The 18676-nt window shown below is 52.4% G+C and overlaps 1 protein-coding gene across 1 annotated transcript; it reads right to left on the bottom strand.

The window, feature by feature from the left end:
• Nucleotides 1-395: 395 nt before the first annotated feature.
• Nucleotides 396-18023, bottom strand: MAP3K14 (mitogen-activated protein kinase kinase kinase 14). Its single transcript, XM_016202057.2, has 15 exons — nt 17690-18023; nt 16417-16486; nt 14723-14933; nt 14002-14616; nt 12852-12989; nt 8054-8183; nt 7696-7827; nt 7103-7207; nt 5408-5571; nt 4806-4956; nt 3022-3396; nt 2712-2818; nt 2091-2235; nt 1129-1229; nt 396-786 (listed from the first exon to the last, which is right to left on the bottom strand). The coding sequence occupies exons 1-15, from the start codon at nt 17943-17945 to the stop codon at nt 622-624; spliced, it is 2865 nt and encodes a 954-aa protein (XP_016057543.2). The 5' UTR covers nt 17946-18023; the 3' UTR covers nt 396-621.
• Nucleotides 18024-18676: the final 653 nt, after the last annotated feature.

The following is an 18676-nucleotide window of genomic DNA, read 5'->3' as shown; positions in this document are numbered from 1 at the left end:
ATGCAACACCTTAAAGTGTGGTGTATTATCCCAGGGAGACTTCCTGGTCAGGCATTCCTCCCTCCCTGACTCTGTCTGAAGAGTTCCTAGGTCTAAAAAGGGTTCAATGGCCAGGCAAGGCCAGGCAACGGGGTCAGAGGGCCCCCTGTTTACCCAAAGGCGGGCACACCTTCTGCCTACCTGGCCCTGTACTGGACCTGGGTATGGGTCTTTAGACACTCAACACCCTCATTCCTGCCTAGAGGCCGAGGGGCTTGCCCACCCATCCCTGACTGGGCCAGAAACTGTTCTCCCCTGACTGCCAGCAAGTGGTCACTGATCCAAAGGGGTCAGGCCAGCTTGTTTGGTTGTTTGGACCAGGGCAGAGAAGACCCTCTCTGTTCCCCGTGGGAAGAGGCCTCTTGCCTTCCTTCTCCTCACGTGGGCACAGGGTGTTCTCTTGGTGGGCCAGGCAGGACACCAGTGGGAAATCCTAGGGGGCATTTTGCTGGCACCCACTTTGCCCTTGGTCCCACTGCTGAGATCCCTGGGAGCAGCCTGAGCTTGTGTCTCCGCAGCAGCATTGAGCACTGAGAAGGAAGGCTGCTTCTGGCTGAGTGGAGCCGGTGGTGGAAGGCTGGGTTAGGGCCTGTTCTCCAGCTGGCCATGCTTGACCCTCCAGCTCCAGGCGAAGCTGCCATCTGGGGCCAGGGTACACTGCAGGTCGATGCCCGAGTCTGGCACCTCCATGTCGTAGCGCACAGGCTGCCCGTCCTTGGTCACCAAGCTGAAGGCTGCAGCTGGGATCTGGGGCAGAGCAAAGCAATGGGCCTGAGACAGTGGCCTTGGTCTCAGGAGCTACCTAGAAGTATAAAGCTGCCAGTCTCCTCCAGCACTGGGAGCTGCCTCCCTCCAGTGAAGCAGTCAGCCCTGAGGGCACTACTACCAGCCTTTCACCTGGTACAAGTGTGGGTCCTGAGAACCCCTCAATCACCACTGTCAGTCTTATCCTGAGACCCTGGGGGACAGCCAAGGCCAACTGTTCTCTACAGGGCCATTTCTACTTATTCAGAAGCTTTTCCCTAGGAGGGCTGGGCGAGATGCACTGGCTTCTGGAACTCTGCCCCTAAGTGTGTACCTGCCCCTTACCTGGCTGCTGATGCCAGTTGCGATGTCTCCCACCTTGACTCGGTGGAACTCCCGGATGTGCAGGTGTTCACCATTGAGAGACTGTATTTGGACTTTCACACCTAGAAGGCAAGCAAGGTGTGAGTCAGGAAAGCGGCTGTTGGCTCCCTAAGGAGCCCTAAGTAGAGGGAAGCAGGTTGGCTATGAGGAAGCTGCACAGATGACTGGCCCTAAGGTTATACACCTGCTAGGTTTTCCTGGCCATTTTCCGTCAACTCCAGAATCTGGTCTACACAAAGCAAAGAGCTAAGGTTGGCTTCTATAGGGAAGTAGTATTCCAGCGTGCATGCAAAGCAGAAAGGAACTGGAAACAAAGATTCTTAAATTAGACTGCAGGCAACTTAGACTGTAATGTTCCCTGAGCTGGAGAGGCCCCTGGCCAGGCAGTGTGGGCTTGATGCCATGAGTCACACTGGCCCTGGGGAGGGCCAGCCAGGGAACTGTGAGCTGATGAAACCCTCATTCTACTGAAATCACAACATAACTTATGCAGCCAACCGTGAAAACTAAGTTCTATATGTGTTCTTTCTCCAATTCTGACTTCAAATCCCAGAGAAGGGTCCCAGCACACTTGTTGCTGAGCTCTTGATTTCAATGCTCATGGGGTCCTGTTCTTCCTCTTCCCTTCAGAAGACATTCACTGATCAGCTTCCTGACTCTAGGCCAAGACTCTTGACTCTTGACTTCTGAGACTCCATCAGCAGCCCACGAGGGGCAATGGTCCCTCTGCCCCACCAGGAAAGGGCGATCAGGGCCTTTGCTATAAACTGACTAAATGGCCAAATACTTCAAGTTCTGGGTGCCAGGTGCCTTCCTCTCCCTTCTCCATGTGCCAGGGGAAGGGAGACAGAAACCTTTCAGGCTCCCTAGTCCCAGGTGGATCAGGTGCTGGGGCTGCTGAGCAGGTGGGTGTTGGGCTGTACCGTTGAAATAGCTTGGCGTGTCAGTGGGCCGTCCCCGGGCCAGCACCATGTTCCAGCTGGAGCTGCAAGCCTCGGCCTGGCTGCCCCATGAGTGTACGCCAGAACTCAGGGTGTCCCGTGAGCTCTGAGAGGCCTTTGACGGGTTCTGAAACAACAAGGGTGGGCACAGACTCAGGGCCCTGGGTTTAGGGCACCATCTCTGGCCTTGGTCTGCTTTGGGGCAAAGGGGCCCTGGGCCCTCCCCTGTGGTGAGCAACTGCTCTTGTCCTAGGCTGGCGCATGGCTCCACTGGGCACTTTTGGGGCTAAGGAGGGGGCTGAGGTTATGAGGGGCCCCTGTGCTGGAAGAGGGTGAGGAGTATTTTTATGGGGACCAAGACCCAAGCCTCCTTCCCCACCATCCCCAGTAGCCAAACCATTCCCTAATGCCCAGCTGTGCTGGAGATGGACTGTTTCACTCTGAGAAACCAAGACCCCCTGCCCCAGTGAGACCCCCCCAGGAAGGAAGGGGTGATCCCATGACCCTCTCTTTCTTTACCCACTACTTGCACACAGCCCATTCACCAACTGGACACAAAGCCACCTGCTCTGTGCCCTGGCGCCTAGTCCACTGCTGACTCACCTTTTCACTGTCATCTGACAGGGAGAGGCTGTCGATGCTGAGGCACGAGAGAATTTGCTCCTGTTCCTCCAGAGAAAATGGCTGGGACAGACTATTCAGAAATAATTCTGCAGAAAGAAGCAGAAGATGGCTGTGGAAGACTGGGAGGGGTCCGCCTGTGCTGTCAGGGGTCTTCCTGCACAGACTGTAGGAGCTGATCTATGGGGAAGGGGCTGGAAGAGAACCCACACTGGCTAGAAAGAGGAGGAATCCAAGGCTGTGGTGGGGCCCAGGCTTGAGCCCAGGGATCCAGAGGCCACAGCACCCATACCTATTTCCAGCTGCTGCAGTTCCTGCTCCGGGAAGGTCGCCTTCCGCTCTGGTGAGCTGGGGTTTTTGGTGGGGGCTGGGTCCAGGGAGGACAGAGGCAAGGGTTCCCACATCCCAGACTCCTCCTTGGCCCAGTTCAGGCTTGGACACTTGTTTCGCTCTGGGGGATCTGGAGGTAGAGGAGGTTGGAGCTTGGGGGCCCCGCCTGTTTTGTCCTCAGCTGGCTGGGTCCCTGGGGTCCCTGGTGAGAGCTCCCTCGGCTGGGCTTGAAGGATCTGGTGAGAGTGGGCCGGGCTTGGCGGTGGATGGGCTTGGTGTGACGGCAGATGTCTTGGCTCTTTATACTCTCCCCTCCAAGGGCTCTTCAGACCTCCCACTATAAAACAGAGAGCACACGTGGTGAAGTGGACACAGGCCAGCACATTCTAGGCCAGGCCAGGTGGCCTTTCCTGAGCAGGGAGGGAGGGCTCTTGCCTCACTAAGGGACACACTTTAGGAGGGCAGTGTGTGGTCTCCAGAGGAGGCCTCTTCCATTAGGTAGCCTCCTATAATGGGAATAAGACAATATTTCTGGGTTTTATTCCGTTTTCTTCCTAGGTAACAGTAGCGGATTTAAAAGTGACCGAACTGGCTCAAGAGAAGGACTTTATTAATATTAACAGTCAAGAGAAGATTTAAAAACCGTTCTGGGGTAACACCAACTCAAGAGTTCCCAGCTCAACTGGCCTCCCTGACCCTCTGTCTCTCTTACTCCTTCCTTTCCAGCCAGGCTTCCCCAGGCACCATTTCTCTGGAGTTGGGGTTGGGGTTGGGGGGGCAGTTCCGCCCCCAGGCCATCTTTACAATGTCTGTCTATGTTTGGGGTCAGGGGCTATGCAAGGTCCCTCTCCTGTTTTATTTACCCCCTCTTTTTTTATCCTCAACTGAGGATATTTTTTCCATTGCTTTTCAGAGTGGAAGGGAGGGAGAGACAGAGAGAGAGAGAGAGAAACACAATTGGTTGCCTCCTGCATGCACCCTGACCAGGGCTGGGGATCGAGCCTGCAACCAGGTACGTGTCCTTGTCCGGAATCGAACCCGGGACCCTTCAGTCTGTGGGCTGATGCTCTGACCACTGAGCCAAACTGGCCAGGGCTTTACCCCCTCTCATTTCCATAACCACTGCCTTTCCCCTGCCCCATCCCCCAACCCTGGAACATTCCATTACATTTAATGCGTGATTTCGGGTTTGGTCTTGTTCTTACAAAGTGTTTGTTTTTATTTATCGATATTTTAATTTACAAAAAAGGCATCGTGCTTTATCCTCTCTGTTGGTCTTTCACCCAGTACTACAGTTTTAACCAACCAAGTTTCTCTGTGAACATGGAATTGTCTTAACTGCTGTGTGGTGCTCCATGGGGCATCCCCGACCTTTGGCCTCTCCCCCTCCCAGGGAGGGACACACGACTGCACCCAACTCCTCTCCCACAAATGATGCTGCAGTGTGTGTCCTCAGAGTGTCCCCTTAGGGATCTGGTGAGAATTCCTTTGGCGGCATACCCCCGAGTGGAGTGTGGCTCACGGGTCTGTAGATGTCTGCCCAAGTGCTACCAGGTGCCCTCAGCAGAGCCTAAGAGCTCCTGTCCCACATCCCCACCAGTACCTAGTGCTACTAACTTTTGGATTTTCCCCACTCAAATGCTCTACGTGGGGAAGCCAAGGCTCTCGCAGGTTGAGTACCTTGCTCCTGACCACTACGCTACCCCGCAGCCTCTCTTGTCCCTCCAGCCAGCTCAGGGCTCTTACCATGCTGCAGCGCCAGGCTGACCTTCCCCCCCAGCTCTATTGCAGATGCTCGGTGGTCAGGCTCTTTCCTCAGCCCCTCCTCAATGGCCTGGGCTGTGAGAGGGGCGCAGGAAGGTGGGATCTCCCTCACAGGCGGAGGCTCGCTGGCAATCTGGGGGTCAAAAAGCAACATGTGAGGCCTGCCTCCCCTCATATCCAAGCACCCAGCTTTCTGTTCTTGCTTCTCCCCACTCACCCCACCCTGCTGTGCTGGGGTTGGTCATGACTGGAGCGGCCTGGAGTAGAGTGAGGGCTGAGACTTTTCCAAGAAAAGGGGTCAGATAGGACAGGTCAGAACCAGGCAGCAAGACGCCATGACCTCCAGGCCCGGCCTGTTCAGAGGCAGGCAGAAGTTGCCCAGGGTGTGGACGTAGGAGAGCTCTGACCTGCCAGGAACCTTCAGATTTGGGGGACACATATTTTAGTCAGGATCCCATATTTATGATGAGACTTCTTCCTGTTCCTTGCTCCCATCTACCACTGAAGAGCAGCCAAAATGCAAGGCCACCTCAAGCCTACAGCCAGGGCCCTGCGGCCCAGCTGTCTCAGGTGCTGACACTGACCTTGAGGCAAAGCGGTCCTCGGAAGTACTGGGTCCAAGGGTGGCAGCCGTTGAGCATATGCAGCATCATGCAGCAGCTGCTCCACACGTCCACCTTGGCATCACAGGGCTTGCCCATCACTACCTCAGGAGCCATGTGGGTCTCTGTGCCAGGGATGTAGTCCCCTGAGGAGGTGAGGGAGACAGGAAAGTCACCTGAGACCTCTGATAGGCAAGAGCTCCGGCAGTGATCACCCAGTCCATTCCTGAGATGCCTTAAATTTGTCTTTGTTAAAGAGCTTTTAAATAGATAAAGCCTCCATATCAAACCTGCTGGGGAGGAGCTACGTCAGGGGTTCTGCTGGGGACTGGTACAAAGAATACATCATTCAAATATGCACTCTGCCCTTTGGACTAAATCCTTAAAGTGCTTTTTAAAAATGGGAAGGGCCTGGCTGGCATGGCTCAGAGGTTGAGCATTGACCTATGATCCAGGAGATCACAGTTCCATTCACAGGGCACATGCCCAGGTTTCAGGCTTGATCCCCAGTGGGGGGTGTGCAGGAGGCAGCCAATCAATGACTCTCTCATTATTGATGTTTCCATCTCTTTCTCTCTCCCTTTCCCTTCCTCTCTCTGAAATCAGTAAAGGTATATTTAAAAAAAAAAATGGGGAAGGACCTAGACATTGAAAATTAGGTTGTAGAAGACAAATTAATGATATCATGTTCCTGAAATTTTAGTAAGTGAAAAAGCAAACAAACAAGAAAACTTATGTGCATAAAAGACTAGAAGGATTGATACCAGATGCAAACAGTATTTTTTTCTGGTGATGTATAGTTTTTATTTTTGCTTAGCCCTACTTTTGCAAACGTATTAGAAAAAAAAATTGTTTTTGTAATAAGAAAACAACAAGTTATATTAGAGTGGAGGGCAGGCGTCCATGTTCAATCTGTATCTTTAGAATCACCATCAGAGTCCTTTAACTACAAGTAAGTACTTCCAAAAGGTGGTTTCTCCAGTGGTCAAAATGAAACCATTTTATGCTTAATGCTATAAATGAAAAAACCAGGGCACAAAACTGGGTTATAATGGCCTTAACTATGTACAGAAAAAGACCAAAAAGACTTGGAAGGAATTATCTAAAATATTCACGATTATCTTTTTGGGCAAGAGGAATGGTGAGAATTCCTTTTTTCCTCCCCTTCTGTACCACTTAACTCTGTAGTTGCAAAATATCTTACAATGGGTGTGGATTATTTTCATAATCAGAAAAATATAAGTTAAAACCAGATATTTCTCCAGCTACATAGTCCAGGCCTTTGTGCCTCCGGAAACTGTACTCTCAGAGGTGGGGGGAAAGGCTGAGGTCACAGGCTGGGAGCACAGCTCCCCCAGAGAGGCCAGACAAGAGCGATAGAGCCATGGGAGCTCCTGGAAGACCTGGGACCTAGGGTGAGGCATGCAGTCTTTCCATTCTTCTCTGTGCAAAGGGAACATCAGAAACAAGCAGCTGACATGCATTATTGCATTTAAGCCTGACAACAAAAGCCTTATTCTACTCTAGGGTTGTTGCGGGAATGCAGTATGTTGGTGGACTTAAAGTGCTCACGTCTCTGATTGCTGTTATGAAAGGTACAGGAGAAGGCACAGGGCTAACGCTTATAAGGCTACTGGCCATTGTCATCGTGGGGAGGGGCAGTGTGGGGCAGCTTACCTGTGAGCAAGGAATTCCCCAGGCCATCAGGTCGAAGGCACACAGCATGGCCAAAGTCACAGAGGGCTGCACGGCTCCCATCATTGGACAGGAGCACGTTGTCAGCTGCCAGGCCACCCCAGGGAAGAAGAGGAACAGGTGAGTCACGTCAGGCCCCAGCCCAGCCTGGACCTCCAGTGACGCAATTTTCTGGCTGACCCTATGTGGCAGCTGCTGCTTCTGATTAGTTTCATTAGTCATGGAGGAAGGGAGGAGGGTATCAGTTCAGGCTCGAGGCAGGCAGCCGGTAGGAGTTCCAAGAGTTAGGGGACAGGAGCAGAGTTTACTCTTGGGGATGCTGCCACTTAGCACTGCTGCCCCCACCCTCCGCCAGTGGTCACCAGTGTGTAGGAGCTCAATCTGTAGTTCTCGGTGCCCACTGGAACTATAGTGCCAGGCTGAGGGCTTAGAGAACACTTCCCTTTCCCACTGGCACAGCCCTGTCAGCCTTACTCAGGTCCTGCCCCTGGAGAGGACCAGGGAGCCCCTGCAGATTGGGGAGGAAATCAGGCAGGATGGGGAGAGAAAGAAGCCTGCTGGGGACCAGGGCTCACCTTTGACATCGCCGTGTAGAATCCTTCGGGTATGGAGGTATTCCAGCCCTTCCAGGGCCTGGCCCAGGTAGTACAGGGCTCGGTCCTCCGGCAGACAGCCCGTCTGCTTTATGAGCTGGCCCAGCGAGCCACCTAGGAGACGAATGGCCAGTCTTTACATGGGGCTCTTCCAGGCCTCCAAGCCAGGGGCAAGGGCCCTCGAAGGGCAGGTGGTGGAAAAGCAGGCCTTTCCTGCCAATGTCACAGGGTCAAGAGGTTAAAAATGGATTGAGTGGGGACCAAGGTCAACCTGCGCAAGACTTGGGGAAACCCTTGGCTTTGAATTTTGAGGGAGAAAGAGTGGGACCTGGCTCCTTACCTTCTAGCAGTTCCATGAAGATATTGACCCAAGGACCTTCCTTCACTGCTCCATACAAAGGGACGATTCTGGGTGAAGTCAGTCCTGCACATGACATCAACTCCTCTGCCCGAAACATTTCGACTCGCACCTGAAAGGCCCAGAGGTGGCTGAGAGTCAGGGTGAGGGACCAGGGCTGGCTCCCTATCATCCTGCCAGGACCCCTGGTGCTCCCTGCACAGAGACCGTTGATGTTCCCAGTGACAATTCTGAGGCCAGATGGCCTGGTGCACCTATGGGACCCTCAGAAACTAAACTGTGTACCCTTGGGGTGAGGGGCAACTCCCAGGACTTGATTAAAGTTCTGCAGGGCTGACATGCACGAAAACACAAAAACTTGCGATTCTTATCCAGGCTCCTGGCAGGCTGTCCACCCTCAAATTTGCCAAACACAGATTTTTTTTTTTACCCCAGCACAAATGACTGGGCAATTTCTAGGACACAGGACCTCTCATTTATCAACACCCATAACTAATCTTCAGATGCTGGATTTCTGACTTATCTGCCAAGATTCTGACTGTCAGTGCGACCGAATCCTCAGCACTCCTCTGACCTCATGATTGTCTTTTTCCTCTGAGGACTAAAATGTCCATGTAGACAGCGCACTGTTGTTTACTCTGTTTGCAGCTGTTTCCCTAGCATCTGGGCACAGGAAAGGCTTCTGGGGAGGGGTTTGGCCAAGGACCCTCCCAGGCCTGAGAACACCCACTCCTTTCTGCAGGGACCCGTATGCTGTGGCAGGAAGAAACAGACCCTGGATACAAACATCCTGGGCAGAGGCCCTGGCTCAGCTACTTCTGAAGGTAGATCAGTTCCCCTAAGCTATGTGTTTCCATAAGGGAAAGGTGGGAACAGGCATCTGCTCCTGGGCAGAGTGAGGATTTGGAGGGATGATACCCGGCACCGGGCCCAGCAACCAGTGGGTGCTCAGGAAATGCTAGCTTCCCACCTCCTCCCTCCAGCTCAGATAAGAGCAGCTTATGAAAAGAAATGCTTAGACTTCTTAAATGGACTTGCTCTCCTTTCCGTGGGGCGCTCACGTTTGCCTTGAGAAGTACCACCAGGGGGCGCGAGGGGTAGCAAAACCAGCCTGGAAAAAATCAGTCAGGTCCTGGCAGTTTTCTTTGGAGACCTGCTGACTTGGCAAACAGGAGCTCTGACGATGTGGGGTTTTTGGACGTTTGCCTATCAGTGGAAAATGTCTCTCTTCTGGTTACATAAAGAATATCTGGTTTTGTTAATCAACTCGCATGAACTTTGACTCTGTCAGTGTTTCCAGCTCTGAACCTGAGTTGGAACTAATTCACCAATGGGACTTGTATTAGCAAACGTCTGTAACCTCACTGCTTCCCAAACTGTTAGCCGAAGCACCTTGGGGCATCACAGAGAACTCAGAAGGGCATGTCAGGATATTTTTACTTTTGAGGGTTACAGCAGTGATGTACAGTTGCTGGACACCGCATAGACTGCTAGTTTGAGACAGTTCACTTTCAACACTAGATTGCATAGCATGCCTTTTGATGCTATATCTTTATGAAACTAGGTTCTTGGGGGTTGCCGTGACACAAGCTTCAGGGGGAACATGTGAAGCAGGAAACAAAGGTGATGGTGTTGAATCTGCTTTTGAAGTTTGTGAAGTCGTGCAGTACCCAACAATGACCACATCCCATTAGTAATTATGGTAAGAACAGAAGAAAAAAATTTCAACTTATACGTATTTTTATTCAAATGGCTACTAAGTTGTTAGGATAAAGACATTATTGGACCTAATTACTTAAGAAATGGAATTGTTAGGTACTTGTTTTGGCCCGGGGGCCATCAAAAAATTACTGAGACATTAAGAGCTGTGAACCAAGAAAGTTTGGGAATCTCTGCTTTAACTTTTAAAGACATTCCAGCCCACCTAACCCAAGGAGGCTGAAGGAGACTCTTCAAAACACAAGATGCTTTAGAAATCTATGCCAGCTCAGGGGGAGCAAGCTGGAAGGGCTGTCCCGAGTGAGCCGGGTGGGGGAGAACACACAGGCTGTGAGCCCAGGCCAGCTGCCCATGTGGCCCACCTCCCCTCTCTGGACTTCAGTGTCCTCATCTGAAAGTGAGGGGCTGGCTTGGATGATGACGTTAATGAGAACTAATATTTAATATTTAATATTTAATGCACACTTTACACACGCCAGGCACTGTTCTATGCACTTGCTAATCATGGTTTGCATCTTACAATAGCCCGTGAGGTGATATTTACTTGGCCAAGGCCAGGCTATCGCAGATCAGCGGCAGAGTCAAAAGGAGGCTCCCAGAACTCCATGCTTGAGCCAGATGTTCTCAAAAGAATGGTTCTTAACTCTCTTTGGGCCACAGACTCCTTTGAAAATCTGATTAATGACACGAACCCTTCCCCATCATAAACGTGTGCGCATCCATCCATCTATCACATGCGCGCGCGAGTTCACGGTTCCTATTCATCTGCTGATACCCACGCACCAGTAAGGAAATCTGTCCATGATATACTATTACATGAAAAAGACATGGTACAGAACAATCTCTAGGGTACAATCTCATTTAAATAAAGGAAAGAACTACATGTTTTTATATGCATAACAAGTCTAAAAAGATTTATGTCAAAGACTAGTTGCCTCTGAGAGTGGGGCCAGGGAACAGGGAGGCTGTGGCTTTTTGGCTATCATCTGAATTCTTTTATAATAAACCTGTATTTATTTGCAATTAACAGTAAGATCAAACAAAACCTTAAAAACCAAAACCCAAAAACTCTACATTAAACCCGGACTCATGACCAAGCAGTATCTAACCTGGGGCCATGGATGTTCTAGAACGAGAACCAAGGAAGTGCTGTCCTCGCTAGGTACTGGATCCTCCCCGGGGAGCACTGGAGGGTGCACAGACTTGCTCTGACCCTATGTGCAGCCTGACCTCTGATCCCTGACACCCCCATCCTACTCCCTTAGCAGGGAACTGATTCTCAGATCTTTCAGATGAACATCCTAAAGGATCCCGCTGCCTGCCCTACCCCCTCCCCTCGAGAGAAAGGAGAGAAAGGAAGGGCTGTCTGCCTGGTCAAGGACAGCTGTGTGGGCTGCCAGCAAGCCATCCCCACTGAGGCCTTGGGCAGCAGGAGAGTTCGGAGAGTGGGTGCTCTGGTGGGCTCCAGCAGAAGCAGGAGTGCTGAGTGGATGGGTGGGAGCCGTCCTGACTGCCTCGGGGAGGTGAGAAACGGGGTATGTGTCCTCTTCTGCTATATTCGGGTTGTTTACCTTGTTGCCTGGGACTCTGAGAGCCTCAGCAGGCGAACAGCTGAGAAGCCCAGTGACTAAGCTCCCAGCACTGGCCATTCATCTCCAGGACACTTCACACCCTCTCAGGAGGGACAGCTGAGCCTTCTCCGATGGCCTGGGGAGGGAGCTGCAGCCGAGGGGGTCAGGCACGTGGCCTTGGCATCCCAGTGGAAGATGGTGACCCACGCTGGCAAGAACTCCGCACATGTTTTGGTCAGTGGGGGTTGGTGAGGGTAGACCTTGCTTATTTGACACAGTATGTCTGAAGTTTGGGGTAATACCTGTGGATAGTCCCCTCTCTTGTCCCATCGCCCGAGGCTCAGACTCTAGAATTTAACGCCCTGTCCCATGGACGAGCCAGGGAAGTCAGGTTCATTAACATCACAATCTGAATCTTCACCCCTTAAAGCCACAGGCACCCATGACAGCAGCAGAGCTGATGTCCACTCTGCACGGGGCCTGGTCTGGCTATTTGGTTTCTTTTCATTTGGGGATCAGAATCCTTGACAAAAGCCGCTTGAAAACAAGGTCCATCTCTGAGGTAGTTTATTTCACCTTGCCAACAGGCCAAGAAAATGGCCTGCAAACATGTTTCTGATTTCTGGCTTTAGAGGTCTTGGATGCTGGCCTTGGGCCACAGACAAGGTGGCTTCCAGTCAAGGTGAGCTGAGAGCCGGAAGGAGGAGAAGAGGTGGCAGAAGGGGAACAGGGCTGACACTTCCCAGGTCTGTGAATGTGAGGCTGGTGGGCCTGTGTGTGATTTGACAGAAGGAGGCCTCAGTTCCAGGCCCAGCTGTGTGGCTTTGGGGAAGGCACATGACTCTCTGGTCTCCAGTTCTAACATCGGTGAGATGAGGGAGTGGAGAGTTGAATCATGCCTGTGTCTCTAACTGAAATCCTAGGACCACCAGTCCTCCTCCCCACCCTCCCTAAAAAGTGGTTCAAAGGCAGACTCTAGTCAGACAAGCCTGGGTCTCTTGCTAAGTCTCATTTCCTCATAATGTCCACCTCCCAGGACCTATTATACCTAAGCGACAGGAGGCAGAGCCCAAAGTCAAACCAGATCTGACTCCCTACATGCATGGCCTCAGGCAGAGGCTATTGCTGTCGCGATTACCTTTAGGCCAGGTGCGGAGTGGCCCCACTATGTGGTTAGGGGTTTCAGTCCCACATGAATGTAATGGTGATCCACCCATCTTCTAGGTTTACCTGCCCTGGCCATGGCACGAGGAGTGGCCCAGGCCACATGCATGCTCTCAGATTCGCTCTCACGTACAAACATACCAAGTACAAGTCCTAGGCTGGAACAGGTGACTGAGACTGACCCAGTGCAGCTGGGAGAGCCAGGCTCCATTAGCAAGTTAGACCCACGCCGCCCTGTGACTACCTTAAAGGAAAGCAGAGGGAGTGCAAAGGCTGCCCGGCCTCCCTCTCCAGCCCCTGGAGCTCTGACACTATTTTTGGCATACCTTTTTGACAGCACACTGGAAGCCAGTCTGCTTGTCCTCCATCCTGTGTACCTCTCCGAAGGAGCCTCTACCCAGGCAGGGCTTGTGCGTGGCCCAGTGGACCTCCTCCCGGTACTCATAATCCACCGGCTTCAGTTTCTGGAGTTGGCAGGAGAGAGGCCAGTTTCAGTGGCCAGGGCCACAGAGGGACAAAGAGTAACAGGAAGGCCCTCTAGCTGGCGGGCCTTGCCGGCTTGTTGGGACTGAGCCCTCACAAGCAAAGACACCATCGACCTGGGGGTTGGGAGGGCAGGACCCAGAGAGGGAGTCATGGGAATAAAGTGAAGGCGAAGGAGGACCTCATGTGCTGCCCGAGGCAAGCTGGCCCTTGTGATGAAAAACCCCCAGACTTGTGGATGTGGGACAGAAACAGAACTGTTAACAACCTTGACAATGAGAAAATGTAACTCGGGAGCTAACAGGTGGTAGAAAGGGAAGGACAGCACAGGGGGCAGGGCTGAGGGATAACATGAAAGATGGATGGGACAAATCCCAGAAACTTAAGTGTGTGAAAGTCATTTGAAGTTGAAAGTCATCTAGTTAGAGAACTAGAGGAGAAGGGGAAAGAAAGGGAGTAGTGAAGGAGGGCAAAATCATGTTTCACATCGGGGGTCATGGGGTAGCTTCTGAAGATGGTATTTGCTTATTTCTATTTCTGAGCATATGTATTATTCTCTCTGTCTCTGTCTCTCTCTCTGTCTCTGTCTCTCTCTCTCTCTCTCTCTCTCACACACACACACACACACACACACATACACAATTCAGCAATAATGAGGTAACCAACCAGAACTAAAAATAGAAATAGCTAGAAAGGCACAAAAGTGAGCCTGGAGGTTGAATGGGAGACTACTACTTTTCATCAGTGATAAGCTATTTGCTATGATTTCATTTTTTTTTTTTTATCACATGCATGAGTGATTTTGATAAAGAGAGAAAACCATCCCCCTAAAGGGTGGGAACTAGAGAGTGAGTCTGGCAGGTTTCCAGCAATGCCCCTTCTGCCATAGCAGGTCTCCCCCCCCCCCCCCCAATTCCCAGCTGCTGCCCTTGACCCTGGACTTGGTGGTGGCGTGGTAGTGGCATGTGCATGTGTGTTTGGGGGATTACTTACCTCAGTAAGCAGGACTCCCTCGCTGTCCTCAGTTTTGGGGCTGGGCTTCTGGGGCCTGGAGCCTCCTGCCGACCAGGTCTTGGCCAGGCTGGCCAGGCTATGGGCCTGGCCGGAGCTTACGCTGCCTTGCAGAGCATGCACCAGGTACTCCTCCACAGAAAACTTCTCATGAGTGCCACGAAGTGGGCAGCTGGGCTCCAGGGGTGGGCCAGGCAGGGGCTTCTGACTGTCTATACAGGCTAGTTTGCCCAGGGGAGGGCCAGGCAGGGGCTGATGGCTATCTACACAGGCCAATTTGCCCAGGAAGGACTCTAGGGGATGAGGTTTCCAGGGCTGGAGAGGGTGGAATGGGAAGGGATGGGGGAGTCTGTTGTAGGGGAAGGGGTGAGCAAGCTGGGGCAAGGGGCCTGCATCCTGGGGGTAGTGGAGTTTCCACACGTGGTTTAGACATTGCAAGGGGCTGATCAGTTTGTGGAGTTCCGATCGAGGCAGTGCTGGCCGTAGGCCCTCCCCAAGTTTCTTAAAACAGAGTTGGCCAAGGTCTGGCTCCTTCAGAGGATTGGTGAACTGGGGGGCACTTCTAATATATGGGGTGCCAAGTGGGGACTCGTCCTCCTGTGGGGAAAGCACAGGTTAACGTTAGGATATAGGGCCAGGGCCAAAGCACAGGCGCTGTCCCAAAGGCCCATGAGCCGGTTCTGGGGATGATGGCGGGTCTCACCTGCACAGGGACCGTGCAGCTCTCCTGCTCAGGGGTTCTGGGGAGGGGTCTGGCCAAGGCCACTCCTGCCTGAGCCAGTGACTTTGAGCTCTTCTTCTTGCGTTTCTTCCGGGCTTTGCTGCGACGCTTCCCCTTCCAACACACGCGGGCCATTTTGCCCTCAGTTGCATGGGCCACATTGTTGGGGATTTGGTCAAGGCTCTCAGACTGGCTGTCAAAAAGGGGACAGATACGCATTTTGAGCACGAGGAGTCAACTGCTTAGGTAACTGCAGTTAGAGTCATAGACAAATCCCAGCTTACTTGGTACTTGTATGAACTTGGAAACATTCCTAAACCCCCAGGAACCTCAATTTTCTCATTTATAAAATGGGTGTAGTATTTTTTGCCATGCAGATGGAGAGGTTTAAGGAAACCACCCATTTAAAAAGCCTACCTCGGTGCCCGGCCCCAAAGGTAAGCTTCCAATAAACAATATTACTATTGTGACAGGATGCTCCTCTGGACACACACTCCTCTCCCTGCTCTGCAAAGTGGACAGTTCCTGGAGGTCCCAGAAGGTGGCGTGTGACTTGGAGGGTCATACTTCATGGTGGGCATTCTTAGCTCTAGCTGACAAGTTTGTTTCTGTCACCTCCAGAAAAAGGGACAGTCGAGACTGGTCACCTCTGATGCCTGGTAGTCATGGGAACGTGAGAAGCCACAGAAACAAAGACATCTTGCCTGGGCTGGTGACTGGGGACTAGGAGAGCCTGGCCTCTCTGATGGCCTGAGGCTCCCACCACCGTGAATCTCACTGGCTCTTGCCCTGCCCGGTATTAAGGCACTGACAACAGTTTCTCAAAGTGCCGCTGCCAAACAGCTGTGGAGCAGACCACGGCTTCAGCCACCCTCCCACAAAGGGGACAGACTCCCCTTAGTCCTGGGGGGGCTGCTAGAGGCCTACATGCTTCTCAGACAGCTGATAGAAGTGGGTCCATCAGAAACCCTCTCCCCTGGGCAAAAGGCACTGGGGGCAGTGTATGGAATTTGACCAAACACTGAGCATTTCTGGGTTCAAGGGCAGCAGCCTTCCCCACAACCTTTATCAGTAGCAGTTTCCAAATTCCAATGATAAAAAGTCCGCCTGGTGGTAGAGGAGGAAGTTGTTTCCAGGTTCAACTTTCAGTTGCCAAAAGTCATCTTTGGGGATGGGGAGCCTGGGAACAGCCTGAGCTTGGCTTGGCCTCCTTCCTACAGGGCCACAGAGCTATCAGTCTGTCCAAATTTCCAAACCCTCACCCCTCCAGGGTGTGTCTCACAGAAGAAAAGACACTGCAGGTTTCTCCCACAGTTAGAGCAGCCCCTCTGGGCCTGCACTTACGGTCACACACCAGCGAAAAAGTGACTCCTATTCCTGCACCTCCCTATTGAAGGGAAACGAGGGGGAGCAGCAAGGACTCCAAGGAGAACAGAAATAAAATGTCAAGCTGATGTGACCCAGAGGCAGTCATCCACAGGCTGTGAAAAGCTTTTGAAAAGCTTATTTGGCTGAGAGAGCAGCTCAGCCAGGAAAGCCTGGGCGGGTTCCAAGGGCTGCGCCGCAGGTGCTGAAGGAGGGAGCCAGGGGTCACCGGGGAGCGGCCTGGGCGAGCAGCTGGGGGCGGGAAGACGCTGGCTCAGTTCCCTGTGTCCCACTCAGGCTCACCTCCTTACCTGTACTGTTTCGACCCAGCGATGAAAATCCGTTCCGAAAAGGTGGGGCTGAACTCCTGGCTATTCTCACCTTTTAAGTGAAGGAAAAGGGGTTGTACAAGCAGAAGGGAGAAGATGGGGAAAGGGAGTTCAGCTCTTAGGAGAGAGGCGCTCTACAGACCCCTCCTCCTCCGCCCCTGCAGACCACCTCCCTCTGCATCAGTGGCTCACCTCCTTCCCCACGCCTGCTCCTCTCACTGACTGTCTCACCCTACACTCCCAGTTTAAGGGTCACGAGCAGAGGGCATGCCTATAATATGAGGTCACAGGGTGCCCACCTCATTTCACTTACTGTGAAGCTTAAGTGAAATAAACTATACAAAACCCTCAACACAGTGCTTGGCACATATAACAGCTCAATAAATGTAAGCTATTATATATTTACATATATATGTATATGTGCGCTTACGTGTATATTATTATGTTATGTGACTCCACATCAATTTTTATTCTCTCATCTCTCCTCAAAAACCAGACAGAAGGCAGTGGGAGATGAGGGGAAGGATGTGTATATGTGGGAAGATGTCATCGCCAGCTGTCTGTCTCTGCCCCAAGAAACCTCCTGGGTTGGAGGGAGGGTGGGTGGAGGAGAGAGGAGACTCCCGGTCCAACCCAGCTCTCCAGGGAGTTTCTCAGGCTCTGGTGGGAGCCATCATTTCAAGTCCTTTGGAGGTATTGTAAGTGGAAGCAAAAAGCACCAGGCCAGGCCTCACCCTGCAGCAGCCCATGGCCCGTCAACTTGCCCAGCAGGACCAAGAGCAGGTGTTCATTCTTTGGGGTGGGGCCACCCTGGGATGGAAGAGAACAAGCCCCAGAGGGGCTTTCCAGGAGACCTGGCCTTTCCTGCCTGGGGCCTCTCCAGAGATGCTCAGGCTGCCCAAGGTCACAATGGAAGGCTAAGGGCCTGCCTGACAATCCTGCAGAGAGTCTCCAGGGTCTGTGGAGCCCATGATTTCCTGCCTTCCAGCTCCCCTCCCTGCTCTGATTATAGTGAGCAAAAGCCTCCACTTGCCGCTTCTTCCCCCTTATGTCTCGCTCCCCTGCACTGTGATAGCTGCCACGCCACACTCACTATTAGCTTAACCCCTCAGTTGTATCTTGTGAGAATCACACAGAATGGTCACCCTGACCTCCCTCACCTGCACCAGCCACCCTTGCAGAAGGACTGCACCCACCTATAGGCCCACCCACCTGCCCTCTCTGCTAATACCCCTCCCAACCTGGGGTCCCTTACATTCAGCCTGGGCAATGATGGAGATGGCGGCTGGCCCTCCCTCAGAGCCTTCCTTGGCTGTGCCTTTGGTAATCACGTCGTTCAGGATCTCCCACTTCCCGCAGAACACGGGGCTCTTCTCCACGGCCTCAAGCTTGTGGACGGAGCTTTGCTTCTTGCCCATTGCCTGTGTCTTCTCCTTGGCTTTGGCGAGCTCCTTCTGCTGCCCGACTGTCGAGCCAGGAGCGCCTGGGCAGGCCATTTCCATCACTGCCATCTCCCAGGCTCACGCTCACCCTGAGGGAGAGACCAAACACAGAGCGGGTCACTCACAGACCCCAAGGGGCCCCGGCCAGGCTTGGGTGGGAGGAAAGCAGGGGGAAATGGCTCTGCCTCTTTAGGTCACATGCGCTTATCCTCCAAATGTCCCAAGTGGCAAAGAAGTCTACCTCTCAGCATCTACGCTGGTCGCATGAGCTGTGAGCCCCCAGCCCTACCAGCACACCACCACAGACAGACTCCTCCACTCTGCCCAACGAGGCTTCCAGCCCACCCCCGCCAGACAGCCGTGGCACAAACATCTGGGTTGGTTCTTTCTTGCTTTTATAAATAATGGCTGAATCTTCGGTTGTTTGTTTTATGGCAAACTTTGCTTGCCCAGAACAGGGTGGTGGATCCTATATTCCAAAACCATTAGTCACTGCATTGACTGCTCAAGCCTTGTCTTCTTAGAGGACATGTCTACACTGTCCGCAGTGGCTTTCTCCAACAGGAGAGAATAAAGCTTTGTTCCCTAGCAGGAGGTAAATATATGTATGCATGTGTGCATGGGCATGTGTATGTATGCATATGTGTATGTACATATGGGATCTTACAATGTCTAAAACTCAACATGCAAATGGCAGCACCAGCACTTGGCTTCTGTCCCAAGAAACATCTGTGGTTCTCCAGTAAAAACTGACATCCTTCCCTCTGTAATGTCCAAGCTCATTTGCTGAAAACCTCTCC

Source organism: Miniopterus natalensis, chromosome 17, assembly GCF_054644295.1.
Source record: "Miniopterus natalensis isolate mMinNat1 chromosome 17, mMinNat1.hap1, whole genome shotgun sequence".
Classification (NCBI taxonomy): domain Eukaryota; kingdom Metazoa; phylum Chordata; class Mammalia; order Chiroptera; family Miniopteridae; genus Miniopterus; species Miniopterus natalensis.
This window is presented reverse-complemented; position numbering and strand designations above follow the sequence as displayed.